The following is a 26,459-nucleotide window of genomic DNA, read 5'->3' as shown; positions in this document are numbered from 1 at the left end:
TATCGTTAGGTTAGTATGTATATCTATTTTCGTTGCTTTTTTTGCACAAGGAATTTCATTGTGAAAAACATATTTTATTAAATACGCGAAATTATAACGCAAAGGCTCTCGGAATATCCCGCATGATATTATCACCTGAGGTCGCTTTCGGATAACATAAAACGTATTAAGTTCGTATTAAGAGTTCAAGTTAGGGTGTAATTGTTTAATGCTCAAAATTTAATTGATTAATAAATATATTCCAATTGTCTACTTTTGTGGAACTTATTTTTGATCCGCAAATTATTCAGTGCTGAACTTCTAACGAATACTTTGTAATACTTCTTATAGCTTTTTCCTATAACTAAACACCTGCAATAATGTTTGTCTTTCTCGTGTTTTAGCAACCTCTCGCTTGACAGAGAATGATCCGCCGGCCAAAAAATCCAACAAAAGTAAGAAGCTTGGCGACGACTTTGGTTCACATAGCGCTTGGTGACTCGGTTTCGGCAATTTTGTCTTTCAGCCGGATTAGGATAATGGCTGCTGTTTGGGATCCACGTGATGATGCATAGACTATGGTAGTAGCTAACTTGTTTGCCAAGTAATCGAGTGATCGAGATCCCACATTGCACAGCTAGGTAGTAATAGGTAGTAACAATTTGCTTTCTCTCTTGTGGCTGCCTTTTTTAGCTTCTATGGTCCATATTACAGTCAGGGTAAACACCTAATTAGGAGGCGGCATGACCTACTTAGGCAAGTCGTTTAGTTAGGCAACGTGATGTAGTTTAATTAGGCTACCCGTAGTCTAACTAGGCAAACATAAACTTTCTGTTGTAAATACGTCGAAATCATTGCGTTTCGCATTACAATATTTATGTGAATCAAATCTGTCCACTTTGCAGATAATTTTGAGCAATTATCATCCTATTTGCATTGCGCATTGGTAACTTATGGCCCAAACCTTGTGTGGCACTATTTGTTATTTTAAATAATGGATAAAATGGCGGACGAAAACATGGCAGTGTTCACCTAAATAGGCGACACTTAACCTAATTAGGTTATATAATTTATTTTAACATAATTCTTACTTGTGCATGAACATATCGAGGCACGAGTGACAATTTTGGAATCATGGTCGCGTAGACTATCATAAATTACTAATTACTAAATTTTTTTCAAATTGCGAGCTCGCTTAAAAAAGGCCGCACTTTTTACGACGTATGCAGCCATATCGGCACCCTCGTCCCTGGAAAGCCGTCACTCTTCAACACCCTCAGCTTAAAACATCAACTCCCAAACTTGTTGTTTATAATCCGCTTAAGTTGTTACTTTTCTTTAAGTCATCATGATTATTTTACTCTATTTTGGCCACATATAAACTTTGTATAAACATTCACAACTTATCTAAAATAACCTTAGATGTTTTAATGGTGAGATTTTTCTTCATTTTTTTTAAGATGTCCATCTCTCCAAGCTTGACCCATCTAAAAGCACAGTGCCATTGATAAGCAAATACTCCTGGGGACAAGGTTTCCTTCCCTCTTCTTTGTTTTACCAAGGTTATGTTGTTATTAATTTTACAATTTGTTTCAAAATATTTTTAGGAATTTAAAGCATTTTAGCACTTTATTCTTAAAAATTATTAATAACAATACGGACAAATTGAGACTATTGGAAATGGAAATTATATTGGTGTGGGATATTGAATCACTTTACTGGTCTTTGTGAAATTTCTTGTAGCGCCAGTTGAGGATGTTTATAGGTTTTGATGACATCACTTAGTAGGAAAAAAAATTGATAATATTAATTTTTCAAAACAGTCTGACTTTTTGAAAAATGATTCATCAGATTCGTCTGAGAAAAAGATTTAGTAGAAATAGACGATCCTTTCGAATCTTTGGTATTTTCACAGTGGTCTACATATCCGCAACTATTGCTACAATTAAGGCAGTGCGATTTGCATATGCACTTCTTGGTGCGACAGAGTGGACAGTCACAAGAGATATAATATAAGCTATCCTCTGGTGCTGCTCTTCTCAACATCCACTATATGTATATAAAATCTCATCTTGCAAAATCCAACCATGTCCATTGGGATGTGGATGTGCATATTTTACATGGCTAGCCTCACAATTATCAAGGGATGTCTACCCTGTCTATTATTTCCAGGAGAGGCCATGGCTTAAATGAACAGTCCTAGAGTATTTAATGCTCATTTTGTGCTACGCAGACCCAATTAGGGCCTGCGCTCTACTAAAAAACTCCCGGCAACATCCAACAGCCCACACAGTGAGCAATCTCCCCAATTTCCCTCACATGGCTTGGGTTAACCTGCGGCCATGATAACATTCACTTGCCCATGTTGAACCGCCATAAGAGGAATCAAACCCCGGTCTCCCGCACAGAGTACAATAGCTATAACCACTAATCTACGGCGCCACGGCACCTGTAAGAATTGTCAAAGTGATTTTTTGATAATAGCTGTTTTGTAAAGAACTCTTTTACAGTGACACAACAGTGTCACATGTTGGGAGTTGTTGGTTCTCTGGTGTTTTGTTCTTACTGCAAAAGTTTTTGTAAAGAGCCTCTTTGATGTCATTGCACACAATCCTTTTGATTATTGGGAACAGTCTTTCATCAAACGTAAATTTATCTCTGATGCATCTAAGGACGCTTTAAAACTCCATAAATTTCTTAAGGATGTTTAAGGCTTTTACCTTTCCAATACACTGGTGTAGTCGTCCCTGGTAAATGTATGAAATGCAGAAAGTGCTCAGCAAAAATTGCGTCCAAGTTACCGAACAATATCTGTCTCGTCCAATAACCTCCTGCGGTTGCCTGAACCAATATGAATAAACATTTTTAGGGTTATTTGTTCTACATAAACTTCACTCGCTGCCTTAATCAATGCTGCTGATGTCTTTCATTCCTCACCCAAAAAATTCATAAAGCACCTCTTTTTCAAACGATTAAATTGAATTTTGATTATATTGGTCGGTAACAAAGTATACATTAGTGTTGGCCTTAATGATTCCTGATCAAACTCTGAAACGTTGCCAAATGTTAAAAGATTAACTGATGTTAGCTGTTGCTCTTTGACCATTCCATCAAATAGTATCATTAGCAGGACTTACAACACTGCTCTCTTGTTCACTTGAAAGGACCAGTAAGGGATTGTCTCAAAATGTTTGTACGTTTTTTTCGTATAATTATACGAACGCTACGAAGTACTTCATTTAGTGAAACGAATGTCAGACGAAGTGCTTCGTTTAAAATAAAAAATATAAACGAAGTTTATATGAACTTTTTTAATACATGATACGAACTTAAACAAAGTTTTTTTATCATACAAAATAAAATGATACGAACTTTGAACGAGGTAAATTGCTATGCAATCTTGAAACTTCAAAAGGACCGGCGTAATTATTTCAATACAAAATCAGAAACAAAAAAATTAAATAAAGTTTCTTTGACATAGGAAAAGAAATGATACAAACTTTAAACGAAGTAAATTGCTATACGAAAAACGAACTTCAAAAGTACCGGCTTAAATGCACATAATTATTTCAATACGAAACCAGAAATAAAAGAAGTAAAATATACGATTTATTTTAATAGTTTCAAACTTAAATTTAATATCAAGCATTTGTATTTCCTTTATAAAATATCAAATTTAATTAAATTATATTAAACAGTTTTTTTAAAACTAGCTACTTTCATAGCATGTCTAAAAATTACGACAGCGATACCGATTGGATATTATGACACAGCCAGTTCCGACGCCGAGACTGATTTGTCGCAAAGTATATATATATTTTTTTTTTCTCCCCTTTTTTTAAACTCTTAAATTTATTAATGTAGTTAAAATTCAATTTACTTATTTTTTTAGATAAAAATAAAAGACGAGGAAGACCAAGCATACACAAGAAATATCCGGAAATAATTACTTGTGTCAAGACGTTGATAGAATAAGGTTCTGCTGAAGCTCACTTACGTCGGAGAGACTGTGTTATGTACACAAATAGGATTTCTTTAAATGATAACGTTATGCATGTCAAAAAAACCTTGGGTATAACTGATAGTCGCCACACCATTCACAGATTAATTCCACCCCGAAGGAGAGAGTATATCTTCACTGCCAAAGAAATTCTTTTGAGAAATGAAAGAAATTAAGGTAGACATATGGGAAATTCAAGAAAGAATTGAGATAAATGAGGCTACCACTAATCAAATAAATACGTGGGGACCTTAGAACTAGTTTATAAAACATTAGTTATGGTGTGCAAACACCAACAATGCAAACAATAGAATTTAAAAATCTGGGAAATACAACGCATGATGGTATACGTTAAGCATCATGGTTTGAAACAGACAAGATGGCAGAAAAAAACATTCCATGCAACTAGAATTTGTATCCATGTATTTCATAACAATCAATACAGTAAGTGCTTTAAAAGCGACTTTTATTTCACTGCAAAGCTTTTCATTTAAGTTTATTTTGCCGCAAAAGTGAAATTAGCGCCAGTTTACTAATATCAGTGGTAAGTCAGACGATACAGACAGAATAATGTGTACTAATGTTCCCAGTATAGCTAACCAGAAATCACACTTACGTTAAAAGAAAATTTTGTTTAGAATTAATATATTATTAAGAAATAGTATAATTTATATTGTACAAGCTTACAATGTACTGTTATTTCATCTAGCTGTTTATATAACTTTAGCTCAGGTTAGGTTACAAAACTTTTAAAGTCGTTAAAATTGAAATAGAAAGATCAATTATTTTCACACAATTCTGATTAATGTGGGAAAAAAGGCAGAAAAATTTAATAGATTAATAAAAACTAATTTGGGTAAAAACACAGTAAGGCTAATACACACCTTTTTAATACTGAAATTGATACCTCATCAAAAATTTGTTTTAAAACATAATATGGAAGCTCCATAACATAACATAAAAGTTCCATAAAAAATTATTTTCTTTATTAAAAAAAGAGTGTACTAGCCTCCCATAAATAATTGTTTTTACAGACTAAACTAAACCTGGACACCTTTTTGGTCTAATTAGCCCTAATTCTTTTTGCATGTTTAGTTACAAACAATTATTTATGGAGCACCTAATGAAACTTTTGTTCGGTGGTACACGGATTTATTTGAATTAAAAGGTTTCTAGCGGAATAGGTGGGTGGAGGTTTGTAGGGTTGGTATCGGTGTTGTAGTGGTTGGTATCGGTGTTGTTGTGGATGGTGTGGTATCTTTTTCTCCCTTTTTTCCTATTTAAAGTTTTTGTGGTCTTGACCTCCATTGGAGGTCCAGGCTTAAAAGCTTCTTTTGCTTGTATAGGGCCTGGGTGAATTTTTCGATAATCCTGAAACTGTTTCCGTAATCTAAACAAAGAAATAATGTGGTTTATCCAAAATTTAGGTAATTGTGTCAAAAAAATTTGTTATGGTAAATGTAATAATTGAGAACATAACCTGTAACAAAATATATTTTGGAATTTTTATTTCTTTGTTACATTAAAAAAAAATTAAATTAAAATTTCTTACCTTTGTTTTCCACTGACTCAATTTCTTAAAGTTAAAATAAAATAATAAGAGATTTAGTAAAAAAGGATATATTGTGACTGAAAAATTGCTTACCCTCATTTTTCTTTTCTTTTTTGCTTTCTTTTTTGCTATAGTTTTTCCATTCTCGTGATTCTAAATTAAGTTATAGGAAAGTAAAATGTAAAGTAGACTCTCTTTAGTCTTTTCCACACTAAAAATATTGATTTAGTTGATAATTTTGGGTTAGATATCATTTTTAGAATTTTTTATGTATCAGAATTAGAACATACTTATAGCATTACAAGGAGCGTAGAGTTTCAGTTATTTTAAGAGCTTACCTGCCCTGTCCACTTTCATGATATATTTTATTAATTTAGTTGATCTAAAAAAAATTAAAAAAAGGTGTACAATTTTCTTGAGATTTTTGCACCTTGTATGTACCAAATACTAATTTATGAATACCCAGCACTGGAACAATAGTAATACTATTTTTATTCTATAATATCAGGGCTGTGACATTCTTTACATTATTCTGCAATACCCAGCCCTGAAACAATTTATTACTACCGTGAAAAGGTTTGTTAACATCATGGTTCGTGTTTATTTCATGTTACGCAAGAACCACAATAGTCCACGATGCGCATTTTTTTAACAATCGTGGACCTCCCGATCATGTTTCGTGGACTACACCAACGAAAATTAAATATTACATCGTGGCTTCCACGATAGATAACTTCTATTTTAAAACAACAAAGACCGTTAGTTTATCAATTAAATCAAAAACCGACGGCAAAAAAATAAATTAACACATTTTAATTCGTTATCAAATCGTTCAGGAATTAAAATGCGATGTGAAAAACCATTTCTATCGCCGCTTTTCGTCTATAAACTTTTAAAATGCGATCTTAAAAAACATTTTTATCAACGCTTGTCGTTTATAAACTTTTAAAATGCGATCTAAAAAAACATTTCTATCGCCGCTTTTCGCTTATAAACTTTCAAAATGCGATTTAAAAAAACATTTCTATCGCCGCTTTTCGCTTATAAACTTTTAAAATGCGATCTAAAAGCATTTCTATCGTCGCTTTTCGCTTATAAACTTTTAAAATGCGATCTAAAAAAACATTTCTATCGTCGCATTTCGTTTTTAAACTTTTAAAATGCGATCCAAAAAAACATTTCTATCGTCGCTTTTTGCTTATAAACTTTTAAAATGCGATCTAAAAAAACATTTCTATCGTCGCATTTCGTTTTTAAACTTTTAAAATGCGATCCAAAAAAACATTTCTATCGCCGCTTTTCGTTTATAAACTTTTAAAATTCAATTTAAAAAAGCATTTCGCCGCAGACAAATTTAACTTTTCTAGATAAATGACATTTCGTAAAAATACGATCGCATCCATGACGAAAAAGTATACACCAAGCAAAAACTAGAAATATAAAAATCGTGGAGCTGGCGAAAATAATCTTGGGACACACGATCCTTCGCGGAGATAATAATATTAGCGTGGTGGCCACGATAGAATGTTTGAATGTTTGTTATACATAAAGACCACGATTTTATCGTGATTCGTGTGCACCACACTCGTTACACGAACACGATGTTAACAAACCTTTTCACAGTACTGTATAACCATCTTTAGTTATTATTTTTTTATAATATCAGGGCTGTGACATTTTTTGTTATCTATTATTTTAGAATTCTGGAACAAGTATCAGATTTCTGGATAACTTATTTAGGCACTCTGGAAATTTTTATCAGAGCCCAAATTTTATATTGGAACAGGTGCAACAACATCCTCTGTTCCCACTGCACAAAAATGTCTTATTTTCTGATAATCGTGCAGCAGTAAAACCATGTGGTTGAATTATTTCAGGCTTCTTCTTAACAAATTTTGTGTTTTTTTAAACAAATTCCATATTGTTGGCGGAGAATCCAACCTCCTAAAGCAGTAGACAGTACCAGGGTCACTGCCTCTTAATACGGAAGTGATGGAAGTCAGTTAAGTTTGGAACTTTGTAAAAGTATTTAGAAAACATAGCAACCCAGTCATATGTCAGCACAAGAACGTCACCAGTGTGTGTTCCTACTAGCTTAGATGTATTACATATAGCAGAGTCATCACAACACTTGGCTATGTCATAAAGTGTCCATAGTGCTGTTACTGATGTGTTTTTTTTAGTGCACCGAAACATCTGTCACAACTGAATTTAGTGTGACTGACAACCGTGAAAAATATTCAATTTCATTGTGCAGGCCCATTAAAGTTCTCCATATCAGGTACCATAACACAAAATTGTTCTTCTTTTGACCTATAAAACAATGTCAGAAAATTAGTACATTGCTTAATCTCAGTGCTTTATTGCTCAATAAATATATTTTTAGGAACTAACCTGCACAGTTATCGGCATGAACGTTGGCTCGTGTTTCTCCAATTCCCTGACCTAAGAAAAAATTATGGACATGTGGCATTTGCAAACTGTCCATTGTTGACTATTTCGTCAATCAGGTAATTAGTTTGTATGTTTGTACCATTGTTACAAATACCCAATATATTACATTTTCTGGGTGTTTTAAAATAAATTGGACCTGGCTGGAAAGGATCTTGAGGGTAATGTAACTGTTGAGCATAATCCCAACTGTAGTGAGCAATCCCTTCAAATGAACATGGCTCATTTTTCACTACAGGGTTATAGTTGGGTATTTTCCCTATTTCAGTTGAGGCCAATGCACACTGTTTCTTATAATATTTTAATTCTTCTTCTGCAAATTTTAGGTGTGCCAACTGTTCACTGAGTGCATCTGATTTATCAGCTTCAGATTTATTAATACTGCAAAAAATGGTGTTATTATTCGACTGACATTTGTCGCATAATGACTGGATGTAATGTTATCTTTTTAGAACCAACCTTTTACTTCAATTTTATCCTATGAAGACTACCTCAACATCACCGCCGCCACCAACATCACCGCCGCCACCAACATCACCGCCGCCACCAACATCACCGCAGCCACCAACATCACCGCCGCCACCAACATCACCGCCGCCACCAACATCACCGCCGCCACCAACATCACCGCCACCACCAACATCACCGCCGCTAGATAACAGATAACACCACCGTTACCATCTCCACCAATGATACAGCCACCAAAATCACTGCCACCACAACCAACCAACCAACCAACCAAGATTTGACCACACAACTGACCATCATGCAAACCAACTTAACCCACATCAATTTCAAACTGGACCAACTTATTGACTTCGTAAACACCAGCATTATTCCCAGATTTTTCCATGATGTACCAGAACAGCAACATCCCCCCACAAACACAACAGTACCATCATTTGAAACCACTTCTGCCTCAGCACCACATTTCGATATTCTACCACCGCTTCCACCCCTGCCAAATGATCCACCTACTTGCCAGCCGAATTCATCATCGAATTTTCAGACACTGCCTGGATGTAATGACACTAACAATGCCGTACTTACTGCAGCATTGGATGCCACCGAGATTAGTGACTGTACATATAAAATGATCCTTGCTTTATTTCCTCTGGATGTCTTTAAGGAGTCCAATTTGACAGGCAAGAGAGGGTCGGACAATTGGACCCTGTAAGAACCTGGCAAAAGTTCAAGCCCTCAGATGCTGAGTGGAAAAGGTGCATAGAACAGGTGCAAGTTAAATTAAAAAATTTACGGGTAAAATTGAAAAAAATGTTAATGTAGGCATTAAAAGAGGATAGAAAGCATTTTTTTTCATTTTGCCTGAATTTTTAATGTTTAACTTGCCTGTTCTTTGCACCCAAACATGGCAATGCATCAGTATTAACCCTCTCCCTCAGACCTTGTGATTTTTACTGCTACCACATATGTTGGTAGTTTGTAGCAAGTTTAAAATAATATATATTGGCAGATTCGTCTATGCTGTAAAAGTTCGTTTTTAGAATATTCTGGAAAAAATTTTTTTTAATTTAATAACAGAGCATCCCTAAAAATCCCTAAGTTATTTTTTAAAACACACTTTTATAAAAGATCTTTAACAAATTTATTAAGTAACATATCTGCATAAAGTTAAAATCTGCTTTTTTTCTTTCAGGATGTATACTGTAAAAAGAACCTTGTGTTGAATTTATGGTGGTTTAATATTTGTAAATATCAGTGTTTTTAAAAATCGGAGATTTTCTTAAAATTTCTCAAAACTATGAGTTTTTAGGGGGTCATTTTCTCATAAAACTTTGTGTAATGTGGCATAAAATCTTGACAACTAGTTGGTGAACAATAGAAAAATCCATGGTTTGGCCTGTTTTTTATTTCGTGTTTTACTACTGCAGTTAGCTACCATTTTGCGTGACAGATTTAGTTTGTGCTTATAGTAAATTTGTTGATTTTTAAAGATATGAAATTGTAATTTAAGTCCTAAATTAAGGTTAGTTAATATAATAAGTTTTATGGTACTGTAATGTTTGTTTGCTATATACCATAAAACAAAATCATCATTTTTAAGCTTCGTGTTGTTAACCCAATTTTTTTGTCTCTGCACACAGTATCTTAATCCAACACAGAAAACTAATTTAGCAGTTTAAAGACAGGAAAAAATGATTTTAGGCTTACAACATTATAGGCTTGTTTGAAACATTTTTTTTCAGATAGTTAGCTAGCTCCTTCTAAATTCAAATTAATCTTGTTTCATAACCACCAATCTCTAAAATTCCAATGAATATAACCTGAGCTGGGGTACCACTCATCATAACGCCTGGCCTGTATTGCAGTTGCTCGCCGAAAACCAGCGTGTGAAATGGAATTGCTCAGGGTGAGCCGCATGCTACATACGGCTTATGGTATTTTAAGGAACGCAGAAAATTAAAAGAGACTAACTAAATTGGTGCTTAATTTTTTTGTAGCGATTAAACAAAATATGTTTATAATTTCAAAAAAAAGACATAAATACAACTCCTAAAAAACAACAAGCCACATTTTATGTTGACTGGTTTGGAAGCAATTTAATCGACAAACATAGAAAGATTGTTGTCTTCTGTGCTTAGCGCATAATTAACTAAAAAATTTATGCGTCGGCCATATTGCACTATTATCAAAAATCTGCTGACAAAGCAAATCAAATTAGCAATAATTATAGCTCAGCATTGTTTATTGCTAATGACCTAAGCGCTAATCCATTTTATTTATCAGTAATTCTGTTCTTTTTAATGAATTATCGATAAATAGTGATCGATAATTATAGCTTGTTATCAAATTCCTTGGAATCGTCACATATATATCATCTGCCACTTTTGAACATAACATGCCAATTCGTCCAAATGTATTGAAAAAATATATTGTGTGTGTACCTATTGACATTTTTTAAACGTTTTGGTCTTTTTAATCCCCGAACTCACAATCACTTTATGCATGTCTTTTGAACATAACATGCCAATTCGTCCAAATGTATTGAAAAAATATATTGTGTGTGTACCTATTGACATTTTTTAAACGTTTTGGTCTTTTTAATCCCCAAACTCACAATCACTTTATGCATGTCATGTGAAACATGTGGACAACAAATTATTTCAAAATACTATCTTTGATCTACAAAATCGGTGTTTCATAGTGTGGAATATTTAAATGTTACAGGATTTAACATAAAGTAGGATCCAGTGATAGCATAGGGCTTTTTGGATGCGAGACACAAGTTGTAAAAGTAGATCAGATTTATTTAAAGAAATAATCTTTTGGCCTTTTTAATGACAAATTTGTGGGGACGGGAAATGGGGTTATCTGGGAAAATTAATAAAAAACTTTCGATAAGTTTTCCCTGTCGACAAAACTTTAGTTGGTAAACATATTACTCATTTTCACAAAATTTAGTAAAATTTAGTAACTTAACTGAAAAGTGAAAAGGTTTACAATCACTCACTTTTTGGCCAATGATTTTTGATTAATGGAAAATTATTTTTTAAGCTATTAAAGGCCAAAAAATCTCCTTCAAACAAATTTAATTCAAAATGTAAACTAAAAATATGCAACATTATTTTCTTCTTTTGAAAGATTTTGTTCATTAATGCATTTAAAAAAGGTGAAGTGAATATTGGTAAAAAAGCTTAGTCAGTATTTTGTCACTTTTTGTATTATACAAAAAGAGTGGAACAGCCATACTTTTATATTTGTGTACTTACTGATACAGATGAGTTGCGAATGTTTACAAAATGTGCCATATACATGCGCAGATTCTAACATGCAAGAAAAAAAAACGCATTGGCCAAATTGGCTATTTACGCTAAATAGCTATCCATAAATATTATAGTTTGTTTTCAAATTCAATAATATCAAAATTGGAATCGTCACATTTATATATTATATTTCTTCACTACAGTTTTACAAAAAAATTATATATAACCCTGGAAAGATGTCGTGGATATTTGGTGTAAATAAAGAACAAGCAGTACCTGAAAATTTTGAACAATTAGCATCTCTTGGAGGAGGAGCTGGTTCAGGTAAAAATAGAATGTGATGTCATATATTCTAGAGAATAAGATAACAACGTGGAAATGTTTTGACTAATTTGATATACTGCTTATTCATTCTAACAATGATTTTATTTTAGGTGGAGATGGCAAAGATAAGGATGAACCTGCCAAACCAAAAGCTTGGTCTAATTTTGATCCTTCCGGACTTGAAAGGGCAGCGAAAGCTGCCAGAGATCTCGATAAATCAAGTGAGTTATAATTCATAATTGGCTACTGTGTTTTAATTGTGCTTGCCTGTTTACTTTTTAACAGATTTTTTTTCCGTCAAGCTGAATTTTACCGCAAAAATTTACGTCATCTTATAGTGATAAAATAAGTCCTCTATGCCTTTTGAAACAGGATGTAATTACCTGAATTTAACTTCTATTAAGACCCTGTTTATTTTATTTATCTATGTTTCTATTTTATCTCTGTTTAGCCAATTAATGAGTATATAAATAATCACGTTTTTATGTTAGAGCATGCTTCACAAGCTTTAGATTTATCACGCATGCAAGAAAGCACTAAACAAATGGAATATCAAGCTCAAACAAAGGTATCATAAACAGATATTCAGCAAGGTTTAACAGAACATCTAGAATTATGTGGTCAAATATTTAGTATTTGCTGCCGCTCAGAAAAGTCTAATATGCCCATTGTAAATGGGCCAAATATTTGTTGTATCGTATATATCTCAAATAACTTTCAAGTTTAAGCTAACAAAAGGTTTTTTATCTTCTTGTTTTATTTAATGTTTATCCTATTAGTTGACCTGTGTCCATGCATCCATCCATCCGTTACCAGCTTTTTGAGGAAATGCTCTTCAGCCCGATAATGGCAAAACTGTGAGCAAAATCATTCAGAACTGTTCAAAAACTGGATTTTAACTTAGAACTGTGATTTATGTTGTTTAAATTTACAAAATTTTTGATAATAACTAGCACTGACACTATTTTATTAAACTGTCCATTTTTAATATAAACACCTCAGAGGAGTTGGAGGTGTTTACATTTTTTTAAGAAAAACATGAAGAAAGAAGTATAAGCATAAAAAAGAGTCGAACAATATAATTTTATTGCATTGCATATCACAGAAAAAAATTAAAATATTTTAGTAAAAATGGAGGAGAGCTACTGTTGCTTTAGTTTTTGATGTCTGATATTGGAGAAGTCCTATCACTTCCTGTATTTTTAAATTTCTATTCTTAGGAATATGAAGCAGCAATGGAAAAGTTACAAATCGAAAAATCACGTGTACAACATGAAGAGCGTAGGAAAACTTTATCGGAGGAAACAAAGCAAGCCAATCAAGTAAGATTTTAGGTTTAAACAATAAGTATTTTTGATTTGTTTCATATTGTATCCTTTCATTTAAAGTAATACTGTTTTAATCCTTTTTTCTTCATTACCCTTTTTTCAGCGTGCACAATTTCAAGATCAATTAGCTCGCAAAAGATACGATGATCAACTGGGACAACAGGTCAGATATTTTTTTCTATATCTGCATATTTTTGTAGCATAATGGCGTAATATCCATAAAGTATATTATTGACCTTCCAATCCAATCTTGTGTTCAATCCAATCTAAATTCAAATTCCTCAACAGCAAATATCTGATACCTTCGTGTAAGATTAATTAGCATTAGTGTGTCTGGTAACATAGAAAATGAAGGTATTCTTTATGATATCAATAAGAAAAAATATACAGGGGAAGTTAAAGCAAATCAATGATTTGCATCCTGCATTGAAGTTAACTTTGAAAAAGAATCCAGTAGTTGCCTATCATTTTTGGACATGCTGATTAAACATGTGTTAGGACCACTTGGTATATGAAAGCAACAGACACAGGACTAACAATGAATTTTTACTCTCTTGCACCAATTTGATATAAACAATCTATAGTCTCTGGTATATTGTATAATATGTGTATGTAGCAAATTTTTATATGCGACAAGTGCAATCTCTAAGAAAAGATTGAAAGATTAGAAATTGAAAAATGATGTAGCACCTAGGAATATAAGTGCAATAGTTTAGCGATGCTTTTTGTTTTATTTTTATCAAAACCAATGTCTGCCTTTCTGACATTGGTTTTTGGTAAAATTTGTAATTTTAAAAGTTTGGTAGCTTCAGTATACTTTAGGTGTACAAACTTTCACAAAGATAAACTTCCATGAATACAAAAACAAACTTTCCAAAATTAAACTGAAAAAAAATATTTTGCAAGTACCCATTCACAGAGAGATGAAGCAGTTGATAATATTTCGACATATAATTATTACTTTGTCAAGGTACTTCAAGGCTTCTTCAGTGTTGGAATAATCCTCAGGATTGGCACTCTGAAAATTAGATATCAATAATTAAATTGGTAGAAACTTCCCACAACATGTGTAGCAAATGTTCCAGTTATCATCCATTTATTACCAATACCCTCTGTAGTAATTGATGTACTACCACCTCAGGTACATACTTCAATGGTGTCTGGTCAAGGTTAAAAACGAGAGAATGTGGAATCTTATATTTCTCTAAATAACTAACAATTTTATGATAGAAAAGAAACTCGATTTCTTTCCTAGCCCCATCAGGAATTTTCACCTTAAGTGAGGTTATATGATGTTTCCCAACCCTATACAGTGCAACAGAGACTTTGACTCAAATAAGAAGACTCTCCAAGATTTCTTTTCATTAATGCACAGGCAGTTGCATTAGCGTCACCTGAATTGATTACGCATCCCAATCAAATAATTATGTACCAACGAATCAAATTCTACAAGCAGCAGAGGGCATCCAGTATGTGACAAATATTTTGTTTCTTCGGCTTTCAAAGCTTGTTTAATCTCTCCATCGGCCCTTTTTTGAAAAGAGAAAATAGTACTTACGAAGGCTTGACAATTATCTCTTGAACTTCATTTCTTGTGAAATAGTTGCAATATCAACAAAACCAAATCCTGTCACCTCTATTTTAGAGTGAGTTGGTGGATCTAAAAAATTTACAATAGTTTTTTTTTACAGACAACTACGACCGCCAACATAGACAACTCAATAATCAAATGAAAATAATATTAGATAAGTTCTATGCTGAAAAATAGAGAACTTTTAGGACAAAAAAGTTGTCTATTAAAAAAAATAATTCTTATAAAATGAAAACCTCAACACCAAAACAGTTAGCCCGTGTTGATTAAATAAAAAAATCTTCTTTTAAATTTTCTGCATTGATGCATTAACTGCACAATATCTCTACAATGAATATATAAATACAAGTGTCTCAGTGTCGTTATTTTTGTAGTACAAAGTCTACTTTTGTTAATTGCAATACAGTTTCTTTCTGTTTTGTACTGCATTTGAGTTATATTATATTTAACACACAGCTTGCTAAGAAATATCAAGAACTTGTCAAACAAAAATATGCAGAAACAAAAGAGGGAAAAATACTCAGTTTATTCATTAATAAAATTGCTAATGAATTACCAGAAGAAACTATGCGCAAGAAGAGAAAATCAGAAAAGAAGATCTGCAACTGTTAAAGACCTACCCAACTTGATATTAGAATGATATTCTCAAACAATAGGAAATGAAACAAGAAAACGAAACGAGTTACTTGTATTGAAATTGATTGGAAATCAGTCTCTTAGTTTGCTTTTAGTTTACTCTGTTTTACTAATAAATTGAAGACAATTTCAAATTTTTTTGCGAAATAAATAACAATTTATTTTTTCTTTTTTTTTTGCGAAGATAAACTTTCGCGAATCAACAATAGGGTTTTTTCATGAATATAAACTTTCTCTGCAAATGTTTGTACACCTAATGCGTGTAAGCAATGACCTGTTGTGCAAATAATTTTTCTGTGAACATTTATTTACTGGTTGCTTCTATTGTATGGACCCTGAAGCAATGATCAAAATGAGTAATTTGAAAAGGTTTTTAACAAACATTTATATTATTAAAACAACGTAATTTTTTAAAAATTATTACAAAATACCTAGAAAAACAGACAATAGGAAAAACCTTGAAAGTAGCACTACTGTATTTATATTCCAGTAGTTCGATTCTCAAAGATGGCATTAGATACGCAAATTGCGAAATTGTGACCTTCTTTGTACCATGAATGTTGCATATTGTTATTTTAACTACATTTCATCATGAAATACATCAATACAAATTCAAAAAGTTGTGAACACAAATGACGAGTATAGAAGCCGTACACTAACAATAAAAATTTTAATAGGTTTCTTTTCGTGCCCCTTTGGGAGTTTTTACTTTTTAACTTTTTACAATTTCTCAATTTTTTACAGATTCTTTTAGTTTGGTGTTGATCCGTTTATGTGTAGGATGTTTGTGATATAGTGATAGTTTTTTACAACTGTTTTTTATTGTTATTTTTATTGTTTATCTTGTTTTTAGACCTGATGATGAAAATGTAATTTTCAAAATATATTGTCTACAAAATAAGTACATTATTGGTCCACTTTATGTGTTAATTTTATAAATTTTTTTTCTTTTTTTAGCGAAAAATGAACGAAGAAAACATATCCAAGCAAGAAGAGTCTGTACGAAAACAAGAAGCCATGAGAAGAGGTAAACACATAGTTATTATTATTGTTGTCAAAAAAATGTTGTGACCTGACTGATTTTGTTGTTGTTTATATTTAGCAACTGTTGAGCACGAGGCTGAACTCAGACATCAAAACGAAATGAAAAAACTAGAAGCAAAAATGAAGGCACAGTATGTACTTTTAGCTAATATTCCTTTGTACATTGACAATGAATAGAAAATAAGCTGATTTAATATGTTTTTATGGTTTACAATTTTTAATAATAATAATGGTGCCAAATTTAAGAGGTTTGAACATTATTGTAAGTTACTTTGCATCTATCTATGCACAACAGACTGCACAAGCAAAGTTTAGTTTCTGCGCATTAGTTTTTTTCCATCAGCTGTTAGTACCACTTTCATACATATTTTTATTTCAGACTATTTATATCATATTTTTTTTCAATAAGACAGAGGATGTGACTTCGATTTCTGCAGATATTAATTTTTTGCACTTGAATTGTTTTAACTTTCCCGGATTTTGTGTGAAAATAAGAATAATATATGTACCTGAATAATTCACGTTATTGCAATGGTTTTCAATTACAAATCTATAGCTCAACGGTATTCTTAAACTTTCCTCTCAAGTATGTTTTCATTTTTAGGACTTTAAATCTATGTTTTACTGCTGTTTTTTTTAACTTATACTTATCATTATGTGTTACCTGCAGAGGTTTATAAAGATGAAAAATAGGGACAAAAGCACAAATAAACAACAAAAAAGGATCTCTTAATATTGTTACAAAAATTCTTACATATAAAAAGCAGTCTGTTTTTGTGACAGGTTATCCAGAGGTTTGAGACACAACTAATTATAGTGCTTTGCAAGTACTAAAATAATTTTCAATTCTTTAGAGGAGTAATTGAGCGTGAAAATAAAGACATTCGACTTGAGCAAATTCGACTTCAAGCAGCTGAACATCGGGAGACAGTTCTTCAATCACTAAAGTAAACATTTTTAATAAGAAATTTGTAAGAACTCTTGGCATCTATATTATAATTCCCGTATATGTCTGTCTGTCTGTCAAGCCAAATGGTAGCTTAGCTGCACAAGTAGCGAAACGCACGCAATGTAGTATAAAAAGGACGGACGAACCCGTGGATTTTTCCACAGGCTAACGACTAATAGCTGATTTATTTATACTTAAATTAAAGTAAATTTTGTTTAGAAACTGTTAAGGACGTCTGTTGTTGGATTTTTTTGTACAATATGTATTATCATCTGTTATAGAACTGCTGGAAGTATAATTGGTTCAGGGATAACAAATTTTTTATCTGACTGGGACAAAATATCTTCAACGGTATACATTTTTTTCCAACAACTTTAGTTGCATTTTTATTTTATGCTTTTATTTTTTTTCTATGGGAAAACTGCATAGTGGTGGCTAAAAAGGTTTCATGATGGACTTACCTTAGCAATTATAATGATAGCTATAAATTCAACAAATAACATTTCCGGAGAATCCTTAAAAAATCAAGTTGTAGTAAATCCAAAATCTCAAATCATTCCACCAGAAAAGCAGCAAGAAATGTTGATAAATTTTAAACCATGTTCGTTGTGCACTTATAAAAAACTGCGTTTTTATTATAAAAATCAGCACAATAAGCAGCAAGCAAAATGGCGTCAACTTTGTGATAGACTGACTAAAAAAAATTGGGGGTTCAAAAAATGTTTAAAAAAATCTATATGGTTATTCAAAATATTTTGTTATCTCTTTCTACACAGATTTAAAAAATTGATACAATGAAATTCAAATTGAATGTTTTCTGGTTTTTACAACCTTGTCACAAGAAAATCTTTACAAAATAATCCTGGTTTCCACAAAAACTATTAGGTAATAAATACAATATAAACTGTTTTAGCTACCTATATTACCCTCGGTCTGTGTATTGCTATCACAAGCTTTGTCTATCTTTTTTACGTAGGTTATATCTCTTGGTATACATAGACAAAACAGTTTATATTGTATTAGTATAAGCTTCTATGTGGATTTTGTGTTTGTCTATATACCTAACTGTGTCATGATATTTTTAGGTGGCAGGTTTATCCTTGCTAGCTGTTGGAGTTTACGCAGCAAAAATGGGCACTGGAGTAACAGCTAGGTATGATTTTTCTCTGAATGCAAAACCACATTTTAAGTTAGCTGTTGTTAGCTATTTAAGTATCAGTTGTCTTTTTAAACTACCCTAGGTATTTAAATATTAATTCACCTTCCATTAAATTTAATTTAGATATATTGAAGCAAGACTTGGTAAGCCATCGTTAGTACGAGACACTTCCAGGTTGACGCTGATTACTGCTGCACGTCATCCAATACAGGTATTTGATTGGATTGTTTACGAATATGTTCCTTCTTTCTCTTCCAACCATTATGCGTGGAAAATAACTTATTCTCAGAACTTATGTGTAAAAGTCTTTCAGCAGACTTTGTGTTCACACTTTGAGAATAGAAATCGTTTCTGATTGAAGCCATCTTTAAAATGTGGAGGTGTTTTAAACAAGTATTGTTCACACTGGAGAGAAAACCAGTACATTACGAAATAAACTAAACGCTTTCAATTTACAAATTATCTGGACTCAATGTGTACTTGTGATATACAGTTTTAGCATTATTCACTTAGTAGATTTTTAAAACATCAATATCAACACCAAAGACATGCTTTGGGGGAGAAAGAAAATTGATTTCAATCTCCACAAAAACGTCCTTGTTAAGAAACTAAATGTAATTCATATAAATCCGTTGTATCTTTTTCATTTGTTAAACAATTTCTTAGCATAATAAACACAACAGAGTGACAACCTATCCATAAATAAACAGTATAGATTATTATAGATGCCACTCGATTATTCTTGATTTTGCAAATTTAGACCTGCTTACTTTTTTCTGGTTAAATGCTCGTTTCCAATTGACTGCATTTTCCATTACAAGATTTCTTGTTAGTACATGCACACTTTAACAAATAGAGATTTGTTTTGTTTAAATGCCCATGCGCTAAACTTGTGAACTTTTTGTGCTATAGCGGAAAATGCAGTCAAATAGACACAAACCTTGACTATTGAATTTGTTATACGAGGCTTAATATATTGTTATTTTCATCCTTTTTATGTGTGCTGTGCTTGAATACATGAGCTGGAAAATTACATCACTGCATTTTCTATGCTTTGTTTACTTTACATTTTTTTAATTACACTTTCCACATAATTAAATAATGCCATGTGTTCTTTTATATTAAGGCTGTTAAAAGACTTATTGTAAAACCAGAAGATGCTTTGAAAGGAATTATTTTGGAGGTAGGTACTAATTCTTAACTCTTTTTGACCAGGTGGCTGGAGGAAAGAAAGTACATCTGATTCTATACTGAAACTCTTTAGTCCATAGTCTATAGCCACTTGTACTGCGTCATTTAGTAGAATGGGCCAAAATTCTCAAGCTTCCTTTTGCAAGAAGCTGTAAATATACTGCATAAGGCAACAAAGAAAAAAGATCAGCAAGAAAGTGCATCTAAATCAAAGAAGAAATATGAAAGTAACGGCGATAACAAATTTGACCAACAGAGTTTTCATAGATGGATTCACGACTGTTGTGTTAGAATTTAAATTAAACTCCGAGTTTGAGGGGTTTAGCAGTGTAGTAAGCAAACACATAAAAGTTGTTTTAATTAGTCTTTATCCCAACAAATGATTAGTAAAGAGCGTGCATCAGTTAAGTTTAAAAAAGTGTGCACAAGTTACAAAGAAGCAGTAGATGTTGGTTGCTAAAATGGCAGCAGAAAAGTCTTCACCTTATTGCACTGCAGAATTAGAGACTAAATGAGCATCACTTCCCGGTCAATTTATGAGCATAACAATGAATTGAAACATGTGGTCACAAACGGCTGTAGATTGTGAGTTACCTGTAAGTCTTTTGGGTGTGTGCGCGTCATTAAAACATCTACAGATCTGCAGAAAGCATGATTCTGATAAAACAATGAATAACACTAAAGAAAACACTTAACTTCTTTCTCCTTGTATGCAAGTTTGAAAGTTTGTTATACTTCATATATTTTTAAATTACCTTGATACCTTTATCCCAGATCAAAAAGCAATCCCTTATTGTAAAAATCAATTTTTTAGAGATTTACTTCCCAAGTTAGCCATATCTATTTTACAATGGCTTCATTGTGGCTCTCTCATACTTTTTACAAAATAAAAAAAAATAGCAGGAAATGCCCCGCATAAAAAAAATGGAAACACGTGACAAAAGTTAATCAGGATGCTATCACAAATTTTTGATTTTTGGTAGGCATACACACCTGAGCAACATAAGATTTGGTTGGAAGATATCCCAATTTTTATTTCATGACTTAACCTCTTAGTAAAGCATGAACATGAATATACCAGTTAAACTGTATTTAGTTGGATTGTTACGGCATGTAAAGTGACAATCTTTGCCTGTGCTTGTTTGCGACCCATACCTAACAGTTCAAATTGGATATCTTTAAAACAATCTTTTCGTTTTATTGTGTGTGCTATTTTAAGCACATCTAAGAAACAAACAGATACAGCTGATTATTTGAAATAAAAAAGCGTAATTAAGCACAGATAATTTCAAATGATCAATTTTATCTGTCGTTGTTGTTGTTGTTTTGTTTCTCAAGATTTGCATAAAATAGGAACAGAAATGTTGAGAATATATGAAGTGATGAAATTATCCCATCTGTTTTTTTTTTGTTATTAATTCTGTCTGCTTTTTGTCTGTTTTTTTTGTTAAGATTTGTTAACACTTTTAAGATAAGTAATTGTTTACCAGAAATTCTTTACATTTTATTTTTGAATTTTTGCTTGCAACATAAGTCAGCGCTTAATGTACGAAACGATTTAATAAGCTCAATCCACGCAATTTCCGATGAATGGCGTGAAATATACGGACCATTCAAAATTCAAGGTGCAAGAAATTATACACACTTTAGAACCATATGAACGTATAGACAACCTTTTTATGAATAATTAATGTTTTAGAATGAATTTGCTATTTTGTCCTTTTTTATTTTCTAAAAAAAAAAAAAAAAAATTTCTTAAAATAAGCTACGGTCTGTAAAATATCAGTAAATCGAATTTTGTTTTGACGAGAGAACAGCGACAACACGAGAAGCTGTATTGTATGCTTCTGTGCAAAATATTGAAGGATATAGCTAGCCACCCTAGTTTAAATAGTTTGAAGTTAAAAGCGACGTAAGTATTTATATAATAAAAAATCAGTTGTTTGTCCTCACTGATCATAAGCTTTTCCATCGGCAATAGCTCGACTTTCGTGTCAGTCACTAAAGTGGAAAACCAACAGCCGTTACCTTTAATAATGTTTTGTTTTACTCTGAAACATTTTCATTTCGAAACAAGCAGACTTTGTATGAAGGCAGCTGGAATGCTATCTTAGATTCTTGAGATAAAGATTTTGCTAATTATGCGAAGTGATGACGTCATTAGTAGGTTGCTTTGACATAAATTATTGTTATCAAATGATGATAATAACTAAACATTAATATTTATGTAAAATGTTCCAAGTATCAATGACTAAAAACATATGCCTTCATAAAACCATTAAATACACTTAAATCCTGTTAGTGATGTCATGCATAATTAGTGAAATTATTAAGATCAAAACCTTAAGACAATACAATTATAATCTTTCAAAACTATAACAATTTCTAGACAACATTTTTTGCGCTCTTTTTCATACAAAAAGAACACGTTTTTGGGATCTTTTTTTGGTGTCCTCTTTAGCAATAATATCGACGAAGGTGAAGCGTGTTTTATGAACATCAGCCGTTTTATTGTTCCATCTTTCATATGCTAGCATTATTAAGTACACCTGTGTTATATTGATTCAATAGTTTTTGATTATTGTTTTGTTTCGGAATGTTTTTTAATGGATTTTCTGGATCATTTCACTTCATTTTTCTCAAATGGTAGTACTCATTTACCTCTCATCTTGCGGACAAAACAACAGTATAATAATTGTGCACATACTGTGTGGTAGCCAGGGGACCCAGCATAATTTTTTTTACCACCGATATATCGAAATCGATACGGTGGGGGAATTACCCTGGGTCGCAACGAATTTACTTCTTGCTTCGTTACTTCTATTATTTTTTACTTGCATAATCATTATCGGAAAATACTTTATGGGCGTGAATGGCCTCACTTGCCCAAACAAGTTTAGTTAATTCTGGTACTGTTTAAGCGGGTAAGATGTCACCACGCTGGCTTTATGCTCATTGGTTTATTTTAATTTGGAGTTAGCTATGAGAAATTGGGATTTGCTCTGACACATCGTTTGCGTACGAGAAAAATATTTATAATAAATTATTTGAAAGTCTGCATTCAATACGACAAAAGTTAAAGTTGTGGAGACGTGCGTAAAAAAGGAGCGTCATGAGGAACGTATTCCGAAACGACCGCTGTTTGTTTTCTGAAAAATATTTTTTCTAAAGCTCTCACTGCTTTCTCATTCCAAAAGGTGCTTCTTCTTGGAACGCTAATGATACCCCTTCGTTTCATAGTAACAGTTGTTGCAGTATAAGCAACCGGAACTAGTGGGTGGTTTGTTTTTAAGTTGCTAGTATATAAAACATGTACGAGATTAAACAAAACATCACCTGTTCAATCAGTGTTTTTATTATTTCTTATCGCAACGTTTGCTTTTTCACGTTCTTGTTCTTAAATAATTAAAACAAGTGTTTTGAGATGTTTTATGTTATCGTCTTTTTTTCTTCCCTTGTTTTTCAACTTTAGGTGATGGTATGAATAGGAAAAATGTGATATTTTTTCGGGTAGCGTGATTTAAATTTTTGGCATGTGTTCCAGAACTTCATTTCTGGTTTTGCCGAGTCAAGAAAACAGGTTATTGTGGAAATAAAAAGCAGATTTACAAGAAACAAAAACACTTTGTCCTATCAAATAAAAGTATTATTCAATTATTTAATAGTTCCCTCTTCCTCTCCGTGCCTGTGTGCGTCTGAGAAATCAAACGCTTCTCCTCGGGTGTTTCCGTTAAATAAAAGTCTTCACGTTTCATAAATTTTCGGGAGATTTATATGTTGATGCTTATTTTTAAAATTATAGTAAAGTTATTTTTTACTATATTTTTGTTGTTTCTATCACTTTTATTTTCGCCAAAAATTAATAAACACCGCAATTGTTGTTTAACTTTAATCGTCTTCTAATGCTTTGTTTTCTTTCAGCCGAAACTTAACGAACGTCTCCAAGAAATAGCGTTATCCACGGCTAACACAAAGAGGAATAATGGCATGTATCGGAACCTATTGCTTTACGGACCCCCTGGCACAGGAAAAACTATGTTTGCTAAGGTACAAACTAACATTTTCACTTTAAAACTATCCTCAAAAATTTCAGGGTTGACGTTAATAGACCGGTTCCGTGAAAAGGTGCGACGATTTTGCTTGCCGCTAAATTAAGTTTACATAAATCGCCCACCCTGCATTTCTTGTGATATGTGGATATTTTTAGTAAGAGTACGTTCGAATTTAAAGTCCTTGTTAAACAACCTTAAAAATCGGTACGAGTTCTCACTTAACCAGGGTGTAATTTGATCTGGGTTGGTAAATGAACAAGTAGAATTAAAAACCGCTCCAATGTAGTCAATGTCAGACCCGTTGTTTTTATCGACAGTGGTAAAATGGAATTTCGTCGACCTACTAATTCGAGTTGTTTTTTGAGTTGGGCTACGTTAACTCAAACATTCTTACGCATTATCATAGTGAAAATATAAGTTATACTAGAGCTAGACGTTTTTTGTATGGCCGGCTTACATTAGGGCAGCTGTTTAATGCATTTTTTTATTATTTGTTTTTGTTTAGAGCTTAGCGCATCATTCTGGACTGGATTATGCTATCATGACGGGCGGAGATGTGGCACCGATGGGGCGTGAAGGCGTCACAGCCATGCATAAAGTGTTTGACTGGGCGTCCACTTCTAGGAGAGGGTAATTTTTTTACGTTATGTAAATAGAATTTTTTGTAATGATAAAGGTTTAACTATTTTCTGCTTTCGGTTTCAGCTTACTTCTATTCGTTGATGAAGCAGATGCATTTTTGCGACGACGAAGCACGGTAAGAAGAGTCCACGGGTAACAAATTCGTGTCATACATATGACACTACACGCCCATCATCGACGCTACGCACCCATCATCGACACTACACACCCATCATCGCCACTACGCACCCATCATCGACACTACGCATTCATCATCAACATTAGTGCTTTGATTACAACTAGTCGTTATTCTTTTAGGAACATATCAGCGAAGATCTTCGAAGTACGTTAAATGCGTTTCTTTACAGAACGGGAGAATCGTCTAGGAAGTATGTCTTATAAATATTTAGTTGTAGCTCATACATGTGGTTTTAATTTCTCTCGCCGGAAGGTGTGGATAAGGTAAAACCAGTCTTGTCAATTATAATATCTATCTAGATTTATGTTGGTGCTTGCCAGTAATCAACCCGATCAATTTGATTGGGCCATAAATAATCGCCTCGATGAAATGGTCGAGTTCAAACTACCTACGTTTGAGGAGAGAGAGCAACTAGTGCGGAGATATTTTGAGGAATATATTTTGAATGCTGCAACAAGAGGCTGGAGATCACAGTGAGTGTTGTTATTGCTTTATAGAATGATTTCCTATAAGTTTTCCTAAAATTATTTTTATATTAAAGCTAATTCCTTGCAGATTGGGCAAGAACGTGTCCTATGCAATAGAATCCAACATTGCGCCTTCATTTTTTTCCCAAAATATAATCCTGCGTAAACATATACGATAAAATAAAGAACGACGATAGATTTGAGATTAAATTGCCCAATATGAGCCAACAATTCCAAGAGCCAACAATTCAAATTGGTGCATTTGGTCTATCCCAGTTTTCTTTCCATGTAGTGATTGACGAAAGTTTCTCTTGCGATATCACTTGAACCAATTATTGGCGCATTTGATTTTTTTTTAAAAAAATGATACTTGCGAAAATGACTGTTGACAAACTACGTTTTTGTTTTTTTTCTTTTTTGAAAATAAATATACGTGTGAGGTAACTGTCGGGAAGGAGTGCAGCCAAAGCACTGATTCCCTCTGTTCTGTGTCAATTTTAAATTTAGCTAAATCTTACTGGCAACGTATATTTGTGCAACTCACATCTTTGTTTTCTTTCTAGACGAATCAGCATAGCGGACTTTGATTTTAACGAAAAGTGTCGTGACATAGCTGCGAGAACAGAGGGATTATCTGGACGAGAAATAGCGAAACTTGGCGTGGCCTGGCAGGTATGTTGATAAAAAAAATTGTAGAATTCCAACTCTGATGTTTGACACCGTACCGGCCTGATTTTTTGCAGTATTATGTCAAAGTAACGCTGTCATCGTCAGATTAATTTTCTTTAAACTTCGCATATTCCGCGATTTTCGGGAAATTTAATCCCCGCGAAACGTAGAATTTCAGTCATCTGCGAAATTTAATTCCCCCAAAAAGTGTATTTATTTGTTTATTCTTTGTCGTTGTTTGTTTACTTGTTTACTACTACTCATGTTTATTTAGGCCAGTACATATGCATCGAAAGATGGCGTGCTAACGAACGAAATTTTAGACGCACGTGTAAATGATATGATAAAACAGCACAAACAAAAAATAGATTGGTTAAAAGAAGATAGCACAGAGAATATATCGTACTTGGAACCACCTGTGGTGAATAATACCACATGAAATTGTGTTGTTCGTTAGATTTTATAAAGTGTTTCTTTTTTTAATAAAATTTCATCGAATTAGAAATGTAGATTTTTTTCTTT

At 32.8% G+C, this 26,459-nt stretch overlaps 1 protein-coding gene across 1 annotated transcript; it reads left to right on the top strand.

Annotated features, from left to right (window-relative positions):
• The first annotated feature begins 460 nt into the window (after positions 1-460).
• LOC130641998 (ATPase family AAA domain-containing protein 3-A-like) lies at positions 461-26,442 on the top strand. The gene is made up of 20 exons (XM_057449054.1): positions 461-630; positions 11,911-12,031; positions 12,142-12,252; positions 12,523-12,599; positions 13,252-13,353; positions 13,463-13,522; positions 16,544-16,613; positions 16,689-16,761; positions 17,485-17,577; positions 17,861-17,930; positions 18,665-18,732; positions 18,862-18,949; positions 19,865-19,921; positions 23,851-23,976; positions 24,487-24,611; positions 24,687-24,738; positions 24,921-24,991; positions 25,101-25,274; positions 25,832-25,940; positions 26,212-26,442. Exons 2-20 carry the CDS (start codon positions 11,944-11,946, stop codon positions 26,374-26,376), a joined length of 1,779 nt encoding a protein of 592 aa, XP_057305037.1. The 5' UTR covers positions 461-630; positions 11,911-11,943; the 3' UTR covers positions 26,377-26,442.
• Positions 26,443-26,459: the final 17 nt, after the last annotated feature.

This window comes from Hydractinia symbiolongicarpus, chromosome 4, assembly GCF_029227915.1.
Source record: "Hydractinia symbiolongicarpus strain clone_291-10 chromosome 4, HSymV2.1, whole genome shotgun sequence".
Classification (NCBI taxonomy): Eukaryota; Metazoa; Cnidaria; class Hydrozoa; order Anthoathecata; family Hydractiniidae; genus Hydractinia; species Hydractinia symbiolongicarpus.
The sequence above is the reverse complement of the archived record's forward strand: the minus strand, read 5'-3'. Positions and strand labels throughout refer to the sequence as shown.

Coding starts and splice junctions, on each gene's coding strand:
- LOC130641998 (XM_057449054.1), top strand. CDS start 11,944: ATGTCGTGGATATTTGGTGTAAATAAAGAACAAGCAGTACCTGAAAAT. Junction 12,253..12,522: donor CAGAGATCTCGATAAATCAA/GTGAGTTATAAT, acceptor TTTTTATGTTAG/AGCATGCTTCACAAGCTTTA. Junction 13,354..13,462: donor AAACAAAGCAAGCCAATCAA/GTAAGATTTTAG, acceptor CCCTTTTTTCAG/CGTGCACAATTTCAAGATCA.